The sequence below is a fragment of the Mixophyes fleayi genome, chromosome 9 (assembly GCF_038048845.1).
Source record: "Mixophyes fleayi isolate aMixFle1 chromosome 9, aMixFle1.hap1, whole genome shotgun sequence".
Lineage (NCBI taxonomy): Eukaryota > Metazoa > Chordata > Amphibia > Anura > Limnodynastidae > Mixophyes > Mixophyes fleayi.
Window position 1 is genome coordinate 66,279,346 of NC_134410.1, and position 17,718 is coordinate 66,297,063.

The 17,718-nt window shown below is 44.3% G+C and overlaps 1 protein-coding gene across 1 annotated transcript in view; it reads left to right on the forward strand.

The window, feature by feature from the left end:
- Positions 1 to 1,179: 1,179 nt before the first annotated feature.
- The window catches only part of TEX11 (testis expressed 11), a 391,710-nt gene continuing 375,171 nt past the window's right edge, over positions 1,180 to 17,718 (forward strand). The window contains exons 1-2 of the mRNA XM_075184491.1: positions 1,180 to 1,237; positions 16,978 to 17,034. Coding sequence (XP_075040592.1) covers positions 17,001 to 17,034 — 34 coding nt within the window. The 5' untranslated portion in view covers positions 1,180 to 1,237; positions 16,978 to 17,000. The remainder of the gene's footprint in view (positions 1,238 to 16,977; positions 17,035 to 17,718) is intronic.

Sequence of the window (17,718 nt, forward strand, 5' to 3'; positions counted from 1 at the left end):
ATCCTCAGCAGGCCCTAATGTCATTCAACCAGGGAGGGTGGGCAGGCAACATCCAGAAGTCAAGACTGCTTAACTCTCCGCCCATCTAATTTATGTGCGTACTACTTTTAGTTAAACAATTAACCCCAGTGTACTAACTACAGTTTAATGATCCAGCCTTAGCTTTTAAATTAATTTGAGTTTAAATACAACCCTCATTTCTCATTATCAAGCCACAGTACACGTTAAATAAATTACAAGGGCACAGTCGTGCCCTTATATTAAGGGTGACTCTAATAAATTGCATTCCACCATGTTAATTTTGTGAGAGGTGGGACATAGTGTTTGAGGGGCTACATCTTAAAAGGTATTAGAGCTATTGACCTCTAATACTTTGACAGGCAATTGTAGACCCGACTCTGGGTGCAGCATCTCCAGTTTTTCAAACCCGCAGCTTGATAAATTTATCAACCTGCGGCTTTGAAAAACTGGAGATGTTGTCTATAACAACCAATCAGATTCTAGCTGTCATTTTCTAGAATGTATTAAATAACTGATAACTAGAATCCATACTTACCAACTTTTGGTGGGCGTGCGGGGCGCCAAAATTGCGTCATTTTGGGCCCGCCCCGCGACGTAATGACACAAATTGCATCATTTGACAGCGGGGGGCAGGGCTAAATGCCGCGATTCACCGGGAATAGCGGCGTTTGGGATCTAAGTCTGCCCACTTCACTAGGAAGTGGGGCACTTCCTAGTGAATTGGGCAGAATTCGGGAGATTGCCACACTCGCCCGGGAGTCCGGGAGACTCTCGCAAAATGCGGGAGTCTCCCGGACATTCCGGGAGAGTTGGCAAGTATGCTAGAATCTGATTGATTGCTATAGGCAACATCTCCACTTATTCAAAGCCGCAGGTTGATAAATTTCCCCCTGCGTGTTTGTTTTATTAGATATTGTGATAGTGCCTTTGATGTGTGATATTTTTGAGAAATGTTCAGTTTTATCACTATTGGGTAAAATATGCCCCATTTTCTTGCCCCACTCCACATTATAAAGTTTAATCAGTCAGAGCGGTGCCCGAGGCTGTAACTGAATTAGTTGTCCCGCCCCACAGTGACATGTATTTTCTGTTTTGGGATTGTTCATAGGTGTAGCAATACCTTCTCCACAGGTCATGTGACAGATGTAGTCACATGGTATACAGTTCAGGCTGCTGTAATGTTCCTGTGTACCTGACAGCACTGGAGGAGTGTCAGGTAAGAAAATGGGGTAATGTGGGGAATCATCAAATAAGGAAGGGGCATGTGAGGATAAATCTGGTAGGAAGAGGAGTAAGGTGGTGTTACTGTATAAGGTAATATATTATGTGTTTTCCCAGTTTTCTCATTGTGGTTCATGCTGCTAATTTTGGGGGTCAGTGTTACTGTGTGAGGTAATATATGATGTGTTTCCCCTACTTTTCTCATTGTGGTTTATTTTGGTGATTTTGAAGGGTCAATGTTGCTATGTGAGGTAATATATTATTTTTTTTCCCACTTGTCTCATAGTGGTTCATGCTGCTAATATTGGGGGGGGGGGGGGGGGAGAGGGGGTCAGTGTTATTGTGTGAGGTAATATATGATCTGTTTTCTCATTTGATGTGTAATATATGATGTGTTTCCCCACTTTTCTCATTGGGGTTCATGCTTCTGATATTGGGAGGTCAGTGTTACTGTGTGAGGTAATATATTATGTGTTTTCCCAGTTTTCTGATTGTGGTTCATGCTGCTGATATTGGGGTGTTAGTGTTATACGGTAATATATGATGTGTTTTCCCAGTTTTCTGATTGTGATTCATGCTGTTGATATTGAGGGTCAGTATTATTGTATAAGGTAATATATGATGTGTTAACCCACTTTTCTCATAGTGGTTCATGTTGCTGATTTTGAGGGGTCAGTGTTACTGTGTGAGGTAATATAAGATGTGTTTTCCCAGTTTTCTCATAGTGGTTCTTGCTGCAGATTTTGTGGGGTCAGTGTGAGGTACTATATGGTAGAGATGCTCACTGACCCCCGTGAAGTGGTTTTGGTTTTGGATCTGGATTAGTTTGTGTTTTGGTTTTGGCTTTGGTTTTGGCAAAACCAGCCTCGTGTGTTTTGGTTTTGGTTTTGGATCTGTATTTTTTTTTAGAAAAATTGCTAAAATATGCTAAAATCACATAATTTTGCTCTTTTTTTGATCCTACATTATTATTATCAACCTCAATAATATTAATTTCAAGTCATTTGCAATCAATTTTGGCCACCTCACAGGTCACAATATTATTTTCATACACTTTTGGACAAATAATGCAGCGATCTGGCTGGATGTTAAGCGACATAGCAGTGACTCAAACACACTGCAGTTCTTACCACATCTAGGACACATTAGCACAGAGCAGTGGCAGAAAAGAAAAGTGGGGCAAGATGGAATTGTCCTTGGATCATGAGACCAGTTATGGTTCATTTGATCGCTCCACCTGTTTTTTAGATAAGTGAGGTAATTCTATAGCTAATACATGGCAATGAGCGGTGACCTCCCCGGGATGCGTCCTTTTATCAGACACACACCAATCCAGGGTGCCAGGCAATGCACTAAAAAGAGCCATTGTAATTCCCAGCAAAAAGCCAGTTCATCAGTGAGCTTCGAATTAGCCCCAGTTCCCACAAAATTATAATCTAGTTAGGTACCTTTCATGTAAAGTGTAGATAACAAATACTTGATGGAGAAAGGCGAAGGCCTCATTCTTTCTTTGCCACTGCGTGTGTAGAATGGCATTTTATCAATTTTAGTTTTTTCTGCAGATAACTTTGCCCGGATTACAGCTCTTTTTTTCTTGACCAAAGTAAAAGGTGTTTTTTACATTTTTGTTGTCCTGACTTAAATACACTATGTACTTTTACATAAGCTTTACCAGATGACGTACAGGGATTACTATCATCATGACTGGTGGCAGCAGCTGCTTGGTGCTCCTGCTCTTATGTGTACTGCTGTGAATCCATTTTGATAACATCGTACACTTTTTTGTGCAAATTCAGAAGAAAAGCCTGCAAGGACTAGTATTTATATTTCAGCAATGGAGCTCTTGTCTTTGGGTGTGTATAACACCGTACACTTTTTAGTGTAAATTCAGAAGAAAAACAAACAAGGACTAGTATTTGTATTTCAGCAATGACAATTAGCAATAGAGCTATTGCCTTTAGGTGTATATAGCACCCTACACCTTTTGGTGTAAATTCATAAGAATAGCCTGCAAGGACTAGTATTTGTATTTCAGCAATGACTCAAACACACGGCAGTTCCTAGCACATATAGGACACATTGGCACACAGCAGTGGCAGAAAAGAAAAGTGGTGTAAGATGGAATTGTCCTTGGATCATGAAATCAGTTATGGTTCATTTGATAGCTCCATCCGTTCCTTGGATAACTGGGGTAATTCTGCAGCTAATATATGGACAGAGTAAAGCGGGTGGTCATGTACAAGGAGACGCTCAAAGGTGGGAAAAGGATCCCGGATATCCCCACCATGCTGTGCACCTCCTTTGTCTGCAACTGCATCCGCAGAACTCTTATTGAAAAGAACATTTGCTCTGCAGGGAAGTCCATATCTCGCTTTTTCCTCCTGCCTCTTTGGAGGACCCTTGGTTGGGACAAGTGGGACAGCTCCTTCCCTTACAGCTGGACTACACCTTGTTTTTACCTGGATGTTGGACAATTTGTGAGGGAGCACCATCTTAAGCCAGACTCGTGGAAGCCAAAAACTGTCCAGAAGCTCATCAAAGCTAAAGACATTATGGAGTCTGTTCCAGGGCTTCCTGCTGCAACAACAAAACACGAGAATGTGGCCTCTAAGAGGCTGACTAATAGACACAAAGACATTGCAATCCAGGATTGTCTGCCTCACCCACATCATTGGGACAATCCAGGAGGCCTGGAGCCTAATAAACTGCTTTAAGGATGCTATTTGGCTTGCCAGGAATTGCCTCATCTTGAAAAGGGAGAAGATAACCATCCAGGACTGTCACAGACTAATCCATAGCCTACTAAGAGACTAGAACACCATTGAAAGTCCTGAGGAAGAGGAAGATGATTAATTTTCTGTCTCCCTCTTCTCCTTCTCCCCCTATGTGTTTGTTTATTCAATAGAACACTGTTGAGTTTGCCTGCAAATTCAGAAGACAAACCTGCTTGTCTTCCTGTTCATCAATGACTCTTAGCAATGGAGCACTCGCCTTTGGGTGTTACCTATATAAGACAGTAGAATTTGCCTGCAAATTCAGAAGACATGCCTGCTTGTCTTCCTATTTATTAATGACTCTTAGCAATGGAGCACTTTGGGTGTATATTAGACCCTACACTTATTAGTGCAAATTAAGAAAAAAAGCCTGCAAGGACTTGTAGATTACTATTTCAGTTTTCGGGAAACTGAGCCCGCCCATCTCTAATAACACTCTTTTGGTGCAAATTCAGTAGAAAGGCCTGCAAGGACTAGTATATTTGTATTTCAGCAATGACAATTAGCAATGGAGCTCTTGTCTTTGGGTGTATTTAACACCCTACACTTTTTGGTGCAAATTCAGAAGAAAAGCCTGCAAGGACTAGTATATTTGTATTTCAGCAATGGCAATTAGCAATGGAACTCTTCTCATTGGATGTATATAACACCCTACACTTTTTGGTGCAAATTCAGGAGAAAAGCCTGCAAGGACTAGTATTTTGTATTACAGAAATGAGAACTAGCAACGCAGCTCTCCTTTTTGTGTCACCTATATAACACTGTAGAATTTTACAGCAGAATTACACTAACCCTGACTGCACTAGTTTTTTTATTTTTATGCAATGAGAATTACCAACACAGCTCTCCTTTTTGTGTTACCTATATAACACAGTAGAATTGGACTGCAGAATTACATCAACCCTGTAAGCACTATTATTTGAATTTTTCTGCAATGAGATTTTTAACACAGGAGCTCTCCTATTAGTGTGTTACCTATATAACACAGTAGAATTGGACTGCAGGTTTACACCAACCCTGACGGCAGCAATAGTATTTGTATTTTTCTGCAATGAGATTTAACAACTGGAGCTATGGAGATCTCCTTAATGTCACTGATTACTTTCTTTAACACTGCTACCACCCTCCTCTTTCAATTCTCTAACTTTGCCTGCCCAACTGCACTACACTCTATGCTACCCCTTCTGTATCACTCTCTCAAATGGCGCTAGATCGCAGTGGAGGGCGGTATTTATGGATTCCAAAACTCACGAGATCTGAGATCCGACGACGTCACCATGGATTTTTGCCTCGTTTTGGAATCCAAAAAAGTGCGAAAGTACCGAGCCGACTCGGCTCTGTACTCGGATCCCCTAAGTTCGGGTGTGTTTGGTTTCCAAAGAACCGAGGCTGAGCATCTCTACTATATGGTGTGTTTCCCCACTTTTCTCATAGTGGTTTGTATTGCTGATATTGGGGGGTCAGTGTTACTGTGTGAGGTAATATATGATGTGTTTTCCCAGTTGTCTTATTGTGGTTCATGGTGCTGATATTGGCGGGTCTGTGTTACTGTATACGGTAATAAAATATGTGTTTCCCCACTTTTCTCATTGTGGTTCATGTTGCTGATATTGGGGTGTCATTGATACTGTGTGAGGTGATGTTTTATGTGTTTTCCCACTTTTCTCATTGTGGTTCATGTTGCTGATATTGGGGGTCAGTGTTACTGTAGAAGGCAATATATTATGTGTTTCCCACATTTCTCATTGTGGTTCATGTTGTTGATATTGGGGGTTTCATTGTGACTGCATGAGGCAATATATGATGTGTTTTCCACCTTTCTCATAGTGGTTCATGTTGCTGAAAAAAGGCCCCAAAACCTATCGCACAAGACGCGTCAGTGTGCAACTCGATTGATGGGCTGGACTTAGCAGGGGCAGGCCATATGCGCATCCCATTAAAACTCTGTAGGAACACTAACCAAATACGCAAATCATGTTTTAACTCATCTGCGAGGCGAACTCTAGCATGAGGTCTCGTGAAACTGGCTTTGGCTAACTGGAGCTTCCTGCAGAAAATTCTACCTAACGGTATTATGCGACAGGCAAACTTAAAAGAGCCTAACAGGGATTGGATGCCGTGAAGCATCCTCGTGGGGGCTGCTATTGTTTCTACTATTGCATCTGAAAGTTTTTTAACTTTGTCTATCGGTAACCTACAGCACCCGGACACTGTGTCTATCTCAATGCCCAAATAAGACAGGCAGGTCGTAGGATCCTCTGTCTTATCATGAGCAGTTGGTACGCCCATCATCTTGAACAGCGCTTGCACTGATGTTAAAGTGTCACTACAAATGGGGGAACGGGCGGGGCCTATGAACAGGAAGTCATCTTGATCGTGTGCGATACCCTGGTGACCTGTCCCGGCCTGGATACACCAGTGCAGGAAAGAGCTAAACGTCTCGTAAAACGCGCATGAGATGGCACACCCCATGGGAAGGCACCTATCGATGAAGAAACCATTGGGCAACCTAACCCCACCAAATAAAATGACTCGGGATGCAGCGGCAGAAGACAAAACGCAGATTCAATATCCAATTTTGCTAACTGTGAACCTTCACCGAACTGCTTAACTAAAGACAGGGCCTCATCGAAAGACTGGTACACCACCAAGCTATTGGAGACCTTGATGGCATCATTAACAGAGTGCCCCTGTGGGTGGGAAAGGTGCTGTATTAACCGAAATTTACCTGCGGTCTTTTTAGGGACAATGCCAATTGGGGAAATTACTAAGTTTTCTAAAGGGTGTGATAGAAAAGGACCAACCATGCGTCCCAGCCTCACTTATGGACTTTTTCCAAGAGTATATCCGGCAGCTCGTAAACTGACTTAAGGTTCCTAGTTGCAACTGTTCTCACTTCTCTACAAATTGGGATTCGAAAACCATCTTGAAAGCCCTGCTTTAGGAAGTGAGCCTGGGAGGCATCGGGGAAAAGCCTCAGCCATCTGTTCAAAACTGCAATATTAATGGGTAACGGGGCCTTGCCCAGCGGATCCGAGATTACCTTGACCCCTGCCCAAATTTCCGGCTCCTCTGGGGCAATCTTTTGCTGAATGTGGGCCTTGGCAGTTTGAGCATGCATGTTGATACTTGCATGACTCTCCTCGTGAGCATGCTGAGGAGTTGAAGGCAAAACAACGGTTCCTGGAAATTCGGGGAGGACCACGCCTCCCCGCTGAGGGAAATCTGGTGTCCGATGCTGCCTGGTTATCAGTAACGCTAGGTCTCATAAGCGCCATCCATGTTTCTACATCTTTAAATGCAAAGGGAATGATCCTTTGTCCCAAGACTTTTCCCCTAAAACTCTCTTCATAGCGCCGCCATATTACTGGTCCGTCACAGATGGACATCTCAGTAATAAGATGTAGGTATCGCCAGACATCAATGTTGGCCTAAGGTCTAGTCTCCAGATAACAACCCGCAAACATGCAGAAACCTATTAACTAGTTAGGGAAACAACGGAAAGCCTCGGAGCCTATGCCTCCTCTGGAGCATGCTGCAACGGATTCCTTCCTGGCTTTCTCTGTGATGGAGAACATATCCACATAATAACCTTTCCGTATTTTATCCTTTACACTTGGGCGGATTGATGTGAGTAAAACCGTGTGTTTTCGCATTTCATTAGGGTCCCCCCAGCTTTACTGGACTAACCGATCCTGGATCTGGTTGTCTGCTAGAACTCTTGGCCCCCTTAAAGTGCTTGTTAAATATTCTTATTAGCTTGCACAACCTGTGTTCTGAACCTGATGAGCCTTCACTGGTAGAAGATCTAGGTGGACTAAATGTGTTTAACAATTGTGCAGTGCTACTTTCATGCTCACCCCTTGAACGGCCGTCCCTCTACGTTCTCTTCTTGATTTGCTGCTGCTAGCGTTGCTGGGGGCTGCACGTTTCCCTCCAACTGCTCCCGGCCGGGCCCAGACACCGATTCAGCATTGCCGCCACCCTGTGACACTGGTAAAGAAGAAATATTTAGCATATCATGCCCCACAGATGATGACCCTACTCCCCTATCCTGACCTGGATTAGCCTGCAAAATTTGAGAATGTGGTTGTGACTGCAGCGTAGTGGAAATGGAACCCTGGGTTGTAACCGCACTTGAAGAAACGGCTAACTGAGGGGGTGGGCATACCAGTTGGTCAGGATAAGGCTGCACACTACTTACTGTGTACTGTCCCGCCGATCGGGCGTACCCTGTGATAGCACTTGGAGGTGGGTAAGGGGCGACCCAACTCGTCGATGAGGTGGCCGGGTACAATCTGGGGTCCGGGGAGGAAGAGAGGGGACCAGGGGCTGTATGCTGGATACCAACTTGATTTAAGAAAACTGGTGGAGGAAAAGGCCAGGATAGGGAGGGGTCTGCAGGCATGTGTGCTGACTGCGAGTTCTGCCCCGTTGCCGGTGCTGGGGCAATCTGGGTAAACCTGGAGGGACTGGGTCCTATGGGACTGTGACTGGCTACATGGGCGACTCGCCCCTGTTGCAACGTTGGCCCAGGAACCTGAGCTTCCAATGAAAATAAAAGCGAGGAGTCCCTGGGGGCGAACCGTTGTACTCTTTGGTGAGGAAAATCTTGTCTTGATGCCCAGGGTGAAGGAGGGGGGTCAAAAGTGAGGGACATTAGAATTCCCATCTCGATGCTCCCTGTGCCCTGGGAGGGGTGGAGGGCACAAACTGCGTCTGCCCTCTGTAAGGGGGATATGGGTATTGTGATGGAGGTGGGGAGTGGTTCTGCCCCTGGTAGCCCCTGGCCTATCATGCTTGCTGCGGCTCATTTCCTCCCTACCCCTGGAACCGCCAGCACGGGATTGTCGGGATACTGGGACCAGGGGGGATCCCTCCTCGCCCCCGCACACGTGGCCACTTGCCCCTGCTGCACCTCCAGGGACCCTTGTGCGCGTCACCCGCGCCGGGGCCCGAGTCCTGCCCCTGTGTGTCCTCCTGGCTATCGGGGAGGTTGTGGCGGCCCCAGTCCGTCCGTTACCCCTGGTTCTCCTGGCGGGGACCTGGCTAGTAAGGTGCCCACCCACCGCCATAGCTTGAGTTGAGGGCGGGGCCTGGGCGGAAGCGTCATCTGAACTCTCCGGCCTTGTCGCAGGTGAACGGGACTCAGTACGGAATCGTGTGGGGGGAATCACTGCTCTCCTGGGTCTGGGCATACTGTGGCAACTAGGCTGGGTGAGGGAGATGGACGAAGAGGCGGAGGGGGGAGGGGGGTATGGCGGGCCGATAGCGGGGAGTTGCATGATATGACGGATGGGACAGGGCACTGGCCGGCAGGGGCACCGGGGACAGAACAGTTCAATATGGGCCGGAAAAAATGCACAATAAAGGCTAAAATAGAGTGATACTGCGCCTGCTAGTCCTGTGTGTTCTCCAAACGATGCAGGAATCAAGAGACCGGCCACACCCACAGTGAGAGGATTTATACTGGGCACTCTGACCCTCCCTGTGCCCCTATTGGCCGGATCCTGCTCTGTCATAATTAACCCCTTACCAATGTTCAGTACCTGCCAGACCATATACAATCAGTTTAGGCTCGATCAGCCTATTACTTCACTCCTCAGTGTTTTCTCACCTTTATCATAGTGGTTCATGTTGCTGATATTGGGGGCTCAGTGTTACTGTGTGAAGTAATATATGATGTGTTTCCCCACTTTTCTAATAGTGGTTCATGTTGCTGATTTTTGGGGGTCAGTGTTATTATGTGAGGTATTATATGATGTGTTTTCCCACTTTTCTCATTGTGGTTCATGCTGCTGATTTTGTTGGGTCAGTGTTACTACATGAGGTAAAATATGATGTGTTTTCCACTTTTCTCATAGTGGTTCATGTTGCTGATTTTGAGGGGTCAGTGTTACTGTGTGAGTTAATATAAGATGTGTTTTCCACTTTTCTCATAGTGGTTCATGTTGCTGATTTTGACGGGTCAGTGTTACTGTGTGAGTTAATACAGGGCCGTCTTTCCCACTGGGCACAATGGGCAGGTGCCCGGGGGCCCTGCAGCCCAAAGGGGCCCGTCAGAGGCAGCAAAAAAACCCATGTGTTTTTCACTTTTCTCATAGTGTTTTATGTTGATAGTAGGTGGTCAGCGTTACTCTGTGAAGTAATATATGATGTGTTTTCCCAGGTATCTAACTGTGGCTTATGGAGCTGATATTGGCGGCTCATTGTTACTGTATACAGTAATATATGATGTGTTTTCCCACTTTTCTCATTGTGGTTCATGCTGCTAATGTTGGGGGGGTCAGTGTTACTGTGTGAGGTAATATTCGATGTGTTTCCCCACGTTTCTCCTAGTGGTGCATGCTGCTGATTTTGTTGAGTCAGTGTTACTGTGTGAGGTAATATTGATGTGTTTTCCCAGTTTTTTCATAGTGGTTCATGCTGCTGATTTTGGGGGGTCAGTGTTACTGCATGAGGTAATATTTGATGTGTTTCCCCTCTTGTCTCATAGTAGTTTATGTTGCTGATATTGGGGTTCAGTGTTAGTGTATATGGTAATATATGATATGTTTCCCCACTTTTCTCATATTGGTTCAGGCTGCTGATTTTTGGGTTTCAGTGTTCTTGTGTGAGGCAATATATTATGTGTTTTCTCACCTTTCTCATAGTGGTTCATGTTGCTGATATTGGGAGATCAGTGTTACTGTGTGAAGTAATATATGATGTGTTTTCCCACTTTTCTCATTGTGGTTCATTCTGCTGATTTTGTTGGGTCAGTGTTACTGCATAAGGTAATATATGATGTGTTTCCCCACTTTTCTCATTGTGGTTCATTCTGCTGATTTTGTTGGGTCAGTGTTACTGCATGAGGTAATATATGATGTGTTTCCCCACTTTTCTCATTGTGGTTCATGTTGTTGATATGTAGAGATGAGTGGGCTCGTATTGCGCTAATCCGAGCCCACCCGAACAGTGCGGGTATTTCCGGGGGAAATAAAAAACTAAAGCGAGGCTATGACGTCCAAGTCTCGCGTCGGATCTCGCGAGACTCGGATGTCATAAATTCCCCGCTTGCGGCCGCCATTTTTTTATTAGGGGTCAGATCAGGGAAGGTTGTAGTAGTGGTGCTCCTGCTCCTGTGTCCTGTCACTCTGTCCTGCTAATCTAGTGGTTACTTTGTGGTGTGCTCTGTCCTGCTGATCAGTCCAGTGGTGCTTTGTAGTGGTGCTTGTACTAGTGCTCCTGCTCCTGTGTCCTGTCACTCTGTCCTGCTAATCCAGTGGTAACTTTGTGGTGTGCTCTGTCCTGCTGATCAGTCCAGTGGTGCTTTGTCCAGTGCTCTGTCCTGCTGAGTCCAGTGGTGCTTTGTCCAGTGCTCTGTCCTGCTGAGTCCAGTGGTGCTGTGTCCTGTGCTCTGTTCTGCTACGGCCATTGTTATTTTCAAATTATTAAAAAGTTATAAAAAAAAAAAAAAAAAATTATAAAAAAATTATACAAAAATAATTTTAAAAAATTATAAAAAAAAGTATACAAAAATAATAAAAAAAATTATAAAAAAATTATAAAAAAAGTCTATAAAAATTTCTACTGCAATATGTAAATACATTCACTGTTCCTGCAGTCCAGAAATATTAGTACTGCAATATTTTACAGCGTTCACTGTTCCTGCAGTCAAGAAATATTAGTACTGCAATATATAAATACGTTCACTGTTCCTGCAGTCAAGAAATATTAGTACTGCAATATTTTACTACGTTCACTGTTCCTGCAGTCCAGAAATAATAGTACCAGAGATTAAACTATAATGGAGTACAAACATTTGGAGGATAAAGTAGGCAAAGATCAAGAACCACTTCCTCCTAATGCTGAAGCTGCTGCCACTAGTCATGACATAGACGATGAAATGCCATCAACGTCGTCTGCCAAGGGCGATGCCCAATCTCCTAGTAGAGGGCATGTAAAATCCAAAAAGCCAAAATGCACTAAAATTAGCAAAAAAAGAAAATTTAAATCATCTGAGGAGAAACGTAAACTTGCCAATATGCAGTGTCGGACTAGCCCAGCGGGCTACCGGTAAAACCACTGGTAGGCCCGGCTACCTTACGGCCACACCCCCTTTTAGTAGTGGGCGGAGCTTACCTGGAGGCCCGTTGTAGTCATCCAGGGTGCCCGCAGTCCTCTCCGCCGTCCCCGCTGCTGCAGATGACTGGCTGTCATCTGCTAAAAACGCAATCCAAACGTCTACGAAGGCCCCCCCGTGATTAACATAGCTGTCCTCGGCGCCTGTCTGGTCTTTATCACGTCCTTTATTTGTGTATGCGGGGGTTCAAGGGGGGTGATCCCTAAAATAATGACCCGGTGAAGTGAAATCGGAAACGATTCTGTCACCCCCAGGCTGCTGTGTGTATAAACTCTCAATAGGCGGCAGCCGCAGGGTCCTGTGTCGCCATCTTCTGTGTGACAGGGGTCGGGGTGACCTGAGAGATGCTGGACAAGGATGTCTACCCGGAGCCTCCGAACCGTACCCCCAGCTCCCAACAACCAAAGCGGCCTCCCAAACCCGCTCCAGTTAGTGCTCAGCGTCTTCCACTATGCGGTAGACAGGCCGGTCACCGCCTTTCACGGTGAGGAGAGGGGCTGTGTGTCACCTGGTCATGCTGAGACTTGTAGTTCCACAGCAGCAGCAAAGGGGAAGGTGGGTCTGAGTCCCCTAGCATTGATAGACTCTAAGCTGTAGCCACATGGGGAAGGCATACGTGCCTGGGAGTACTTTCCCCCCATAGGAAGTTGGGAGTGCAAGGGAGAAATTATTCCCCCATCTACAGTCATGGACTGTATTCCCAGGTCACCTCTGCCAGCATAAATTATTTACCAGTGGGAATACTGCAAAGTGGTTTTTAGCCCATGCTGGAACAAACTGTATTGAATCTATTTTCCATTTAAACTCTGTTTTTATCTTAAAGCTGGACAGTCCTCATAGAGCAAGTAAATACACTAAATTAAGGAATATGCTGCAAATCATGTTTGGCGGAGAATAACTGGCCCCATGCCCTCTATCCTCAGTGGAATTACTGCACGTTCTCCATCATCCTCATATGACCTTGTTGTGTTTCTATATATGACTGGTTTTATGTTTTATTTGGTATACCGACTTCCAGCGCTGTAAGGATTTGAAACGATACCTTTCTGAATTTTTGTGACTGTTCCGCCCAATCTAAGGGTCAGGTCAAGACTGTGTACTCTTTATATACACACTACATTTTTTTATATACGTAGTATACTATGGTGCTAGCTGTCCTTCGTGGGCTGACCACTCCCCCTCTAGTGTCTGATCTTGCCTCTATGATGGCTGGCAACACCCCTTTGGTGGGCCCCTAGCGTTGCAGTCCCCCGGTGGGCCCTTCATGCCCCAGTCCGACACTGTCAATATGCCATTTACGACATGGAATGGCAAGGAACGGCTTAGGCCCTGGCCCGTGTTCATGACTAGTGGTTCAGCTTCACCCAAGGATCTAAGCCCTCCTCCCCCCCTCTAAAAAATTTAAGAGACTTAAGCTGTCATCAACAACACAGCAAACAACTCTGCCTTCTAAAGAGATGTCATCACAAATCCCCAAGGCGAGTCCAAGGGTGTTGGTGGTTGCGAAACCTGACCTTCCCATCACTGTACGGGAAGAGGTGGCTCCTTCCACCATTTGCAGCACGCCCTCTGCATATGCTGGAAGGATCACCCACAGTCCAGTTACAGATTTGGCTAATGAAGGTGTCAATGTTGTACACCGGGAGGAGGATATTGATGTAGCTGGCGCTGAGGAGGAACTTGACGAGGAGGATGCTGATGTGGTTATCTTAAATGAGGCACCAGGGGGGGGAAACAGTTGTTGTCCATGGGATGAAAAAGCCCATCGTCATGCCTGGGCAGAAGACCAAAAAATGCACCTCTTCGGTCTGGAGTTATTTCTATCCCAATCCGGACAACAAATGTATGGCCATATGTACCTTATGTAAAGCTCAAATAAGCAGGGGTAAGGATCTTGGCCACCTAGGGACAACCTCCCTTATACGTCACCTGAAGAACCTTCATAATTCAGTGTTTAGTTCAGGACCTGTGGCTAGGACCGTCAGCAGTCCAGGTACACCTAAATCCCTTGGTCCTGTTGTATCCACACCAGCAACACCCTCCTCGTCAATTTCCTCCACGATCTCGATCAGAGATAGTCCTGCAGTCCAGAAATATTAGTACCAGATATTAAACTACGTTCACTGTTCCTGCAGTCCAGAAATATAAGTACCAGAGATTAAACTACGTACACTGTTCCTGCAGTCCAGAAATATTAGTACCAGAGATTAAACTACGTTCACTGTTCCTGCAGTCCAGAAATATTAGTATCAGAGATTAAACTACGTTCACTGTTCCTGCAGTCCAGAAATATTAGTACCAGAGATTAAACTACGTTCACTGTTCCTGATTGGTTTGTTAAAGTGCGAATGTCCTATTTCAACAACATCAGGGTGGGTGGGAGGGCCCAAGGACAATTCCATCTTGCACCTCTAGCAAACTCTTGCAAACTGCCATCCTGTCTGCCACTGCAGTGCCACTCCTAGATGGGCCACGTGTTTGTGCCGCCCACTTGTGTCGCTTAGCTTAGACATCCAGCTACCTCAGTGCAACCTTTTGGACTAAAAACAATATTGTGAGGTGTGTGGTGTTCAGAATAGACTAGAAATGAGTGGAAATGAATGTTATTGAGGTTAATAACAGTGTAGGAGTGAAAAAAAAAACAAAATATGGATTTTAGCACTTTTTATGCTTTTTTAAAAAAAAATCAGAACCCAAAACCCAAAATCAGAACCAAAACCTTTCGTGGGGTATTTTGGCAAAACAAATCAGAACCCAAAACCTCAAGCTAATCAGAACCCAAAACCCAAAACACCAAAAGTGGCCGGTGCACACCCCTATTGATATGGAAGTTTCAGTGTGACTGCATGAGGCAATATATGATGTGTTTTTCACTTTTCTCATAGTGATTTATGTTGCTGATTTTGAGGGGTCAGTGTTACTGTGTGAGTTAATATAAGATGTGTTTTTCCAGTTTTCTCATAGTGGTTCTTGCTGCTGGTTTTGGGTGGTCAGTGTTACTGCATGAGGTAATATTTGATGTGTTTCCCCACTTTTCTTATTGTGGTTCATGCTACTGATATTGGGGGGTCAGTGTTTCTGTGTGAGGTAATATATGACATGTTTTCCCAGGATTCTCATTGTGGTTCATGTTGGTGATATTGGGGGTTCAGCGTTTCTGTATAAGGTAAAATTTGATGTGTTCCACTCATTTCTCGTTGTGGTTCACGCTGCTGACATTGGAGTAGAAAAGTTGGCGCACAAGGGTCGACATGAGAAGAGTTAGTGCACAGTGTCTGACATGTGTGAGAAAATGTTCGGTACAAGGTATGATGTGTAAGAAAAGCTGGTGTGTATGGGTGTAATATGAGATAAAATCTGGTGTGCAGGGAATGACATGTGGTGAAAACTGGTGTAGAGACATGAGAAAATAGGGGGTGACATGTAAGAAAAGCTGGTGTGCAGATTAATATATGTGAGAGAATCTTGTGTAAAGGAGTGTCCTACGAGAGTAAAGTGTGTACGTAAAGCATTACATGCGTTAGAAAAGATGTGTGCTGGGGCAACATGTGAGAGAAGTGCTGGTGTGCAGAGGGTCGCATGTGAAAGAAAAGTTGGTGTGCAATGGTGACATGTGCGAGAAATGCTGGTGGGCAGAGGGGTATATTTGAGAACAGCTGGTAGGCATGGCATCACATGTTTTTGAAGGCTGGTGGCAGTGGAGGAATGTGAGATAAAAGACGGTGGGGGGGTTGCATGGCATTGAAAAGCTGGTGGGCAAGGGGGTATGTGTGAAAAAAGCATTAACCTGAAATTGACGGTATTAGTTTTACAGGAAATCTGAGGAATAGGTAGCGGATTGGTATCCAACAGAAGCAGTATAGCCTAATATAATGGAAGAATTTAAACATGCTTGGTTATTAAGGATTAAGAAAAATAGTGACTAGATTTACCAAGTGGTTGCTATCTGCCATCAGATTCTAGGCTTCTGAAATTGATAACTTAAACATTTTAAGTTTACAAATTGCTATGAAATTCCATAGACAAAAAACCTTATGGTTTAACAAGTCCAATTAAGGCTTGTTACACTTACACACCATCTATAATGTGAGAAAACTATTGAAACTCTTCCACTCAAACTCCAAAAAGCAATGAAATTACGGCAGAAGCTGTAATGGACATGATCTTTGCGCAATACGGACATGGTATGCCACCACATCCGTTGGTTAGCTGCAGATTCAGCACTATTGTGAAGTGAGATTGCTGGACATTTCAGTTTTGTTCTGCATACTATTCTTGACTTCCGTATTCCACATGTGATTCAATGGCACCAGGAGAGACAAAGAAGAGTGAGCACTGGGCAGAAGGCAGAGAGGATGTGATAGGGAGAGTTTGTAGGGTAAGACCTACCCGTGCCTTTTACTCTTTTTAATCCTACCGCAATGCTACCTATATCTCTGCCAGAACTTTAGACATTATCTGCCTGATTTTATTTTAGTGTTGGTGAGTAAGTAATCCCTCTATATCATTGTTGGGCAACATGAAGTATCTGGAGGGCCACAGGAGCAGCCCTTCAGCCTTTAAAGGAGCCACACAGTAGACGCCCTTCTCCTCTGATAAGAACAGTGCAGGGAGGTGACATAACAGCCCAGCCCCGTACTCCCATCTTATTTTCGATATGGAGTAGCAGCAGCAGCACAGACATCTCTCATCTATGCCAGCTGCCACCCCAGCCCTCACTTGCTACACACACAGTAAGAAGGGAGTGTCTGCGGTTTTGGACACCTAGTACCTTACCTCTAGCCATTTTATTAATTAATAATCAGTAATAAACCAAGTTCCATTTTATTTCAATAGGGGCATTTCCAAGACTGACAACAATGCCGGAGGAGTCTTTGTTTGTGGCAATAACAGGTAATACAGCAGGTAACATTTATAGTTACAGAGAAACGGTAGTATACTGTTTTTCTTTCAAAGGCTAGTAAAAGTCTCAATAGGTCAAAAGTCCTGATATTTAAAATATTGTGAATTTCTTTTGTTTTTCATTTTATCTTTACCACCAGGGGGCGGTGTAATTCTCTGAACAGGCTATTGTATTCCCATGTATTTTTCTGAATATACATACAATGGAAATGAATCCTATTTTAAAACAGTGTGTATTTAATTTTTAATAGTACTCATTTAGTAAACCTGATCTCAGACGTAAAATGTGTTTACAAAAAATATTCCTGAAATGTGCCAAGTTGGGCACCAGGTTTATGTCTGGCATACATGAGATACACTTATACTCAATTTTTTAAACTGTTGTTTTGATAGCTTAATACACACTCATTATTAGGGTTGTAATAAAAAAACACAAATTGTGTTTCTTTGCCAGAACCACTAGTCTCATTGCTCCAATTTATCTCCGGATATTTAACATCACCTATGAGAACGCCAATATGTCTCTTTGCTGCCCCTTGTAATAATAACTGCATTTCACTACAGTCATTTCTGCTAAGTGGCTGACAACAAACCTTAATCAGTACTTTATTGGTATCTTTTGCTCCATTTATAACTACCCATAAGGGGTATACATTGTCATAATCTTCAAAGATA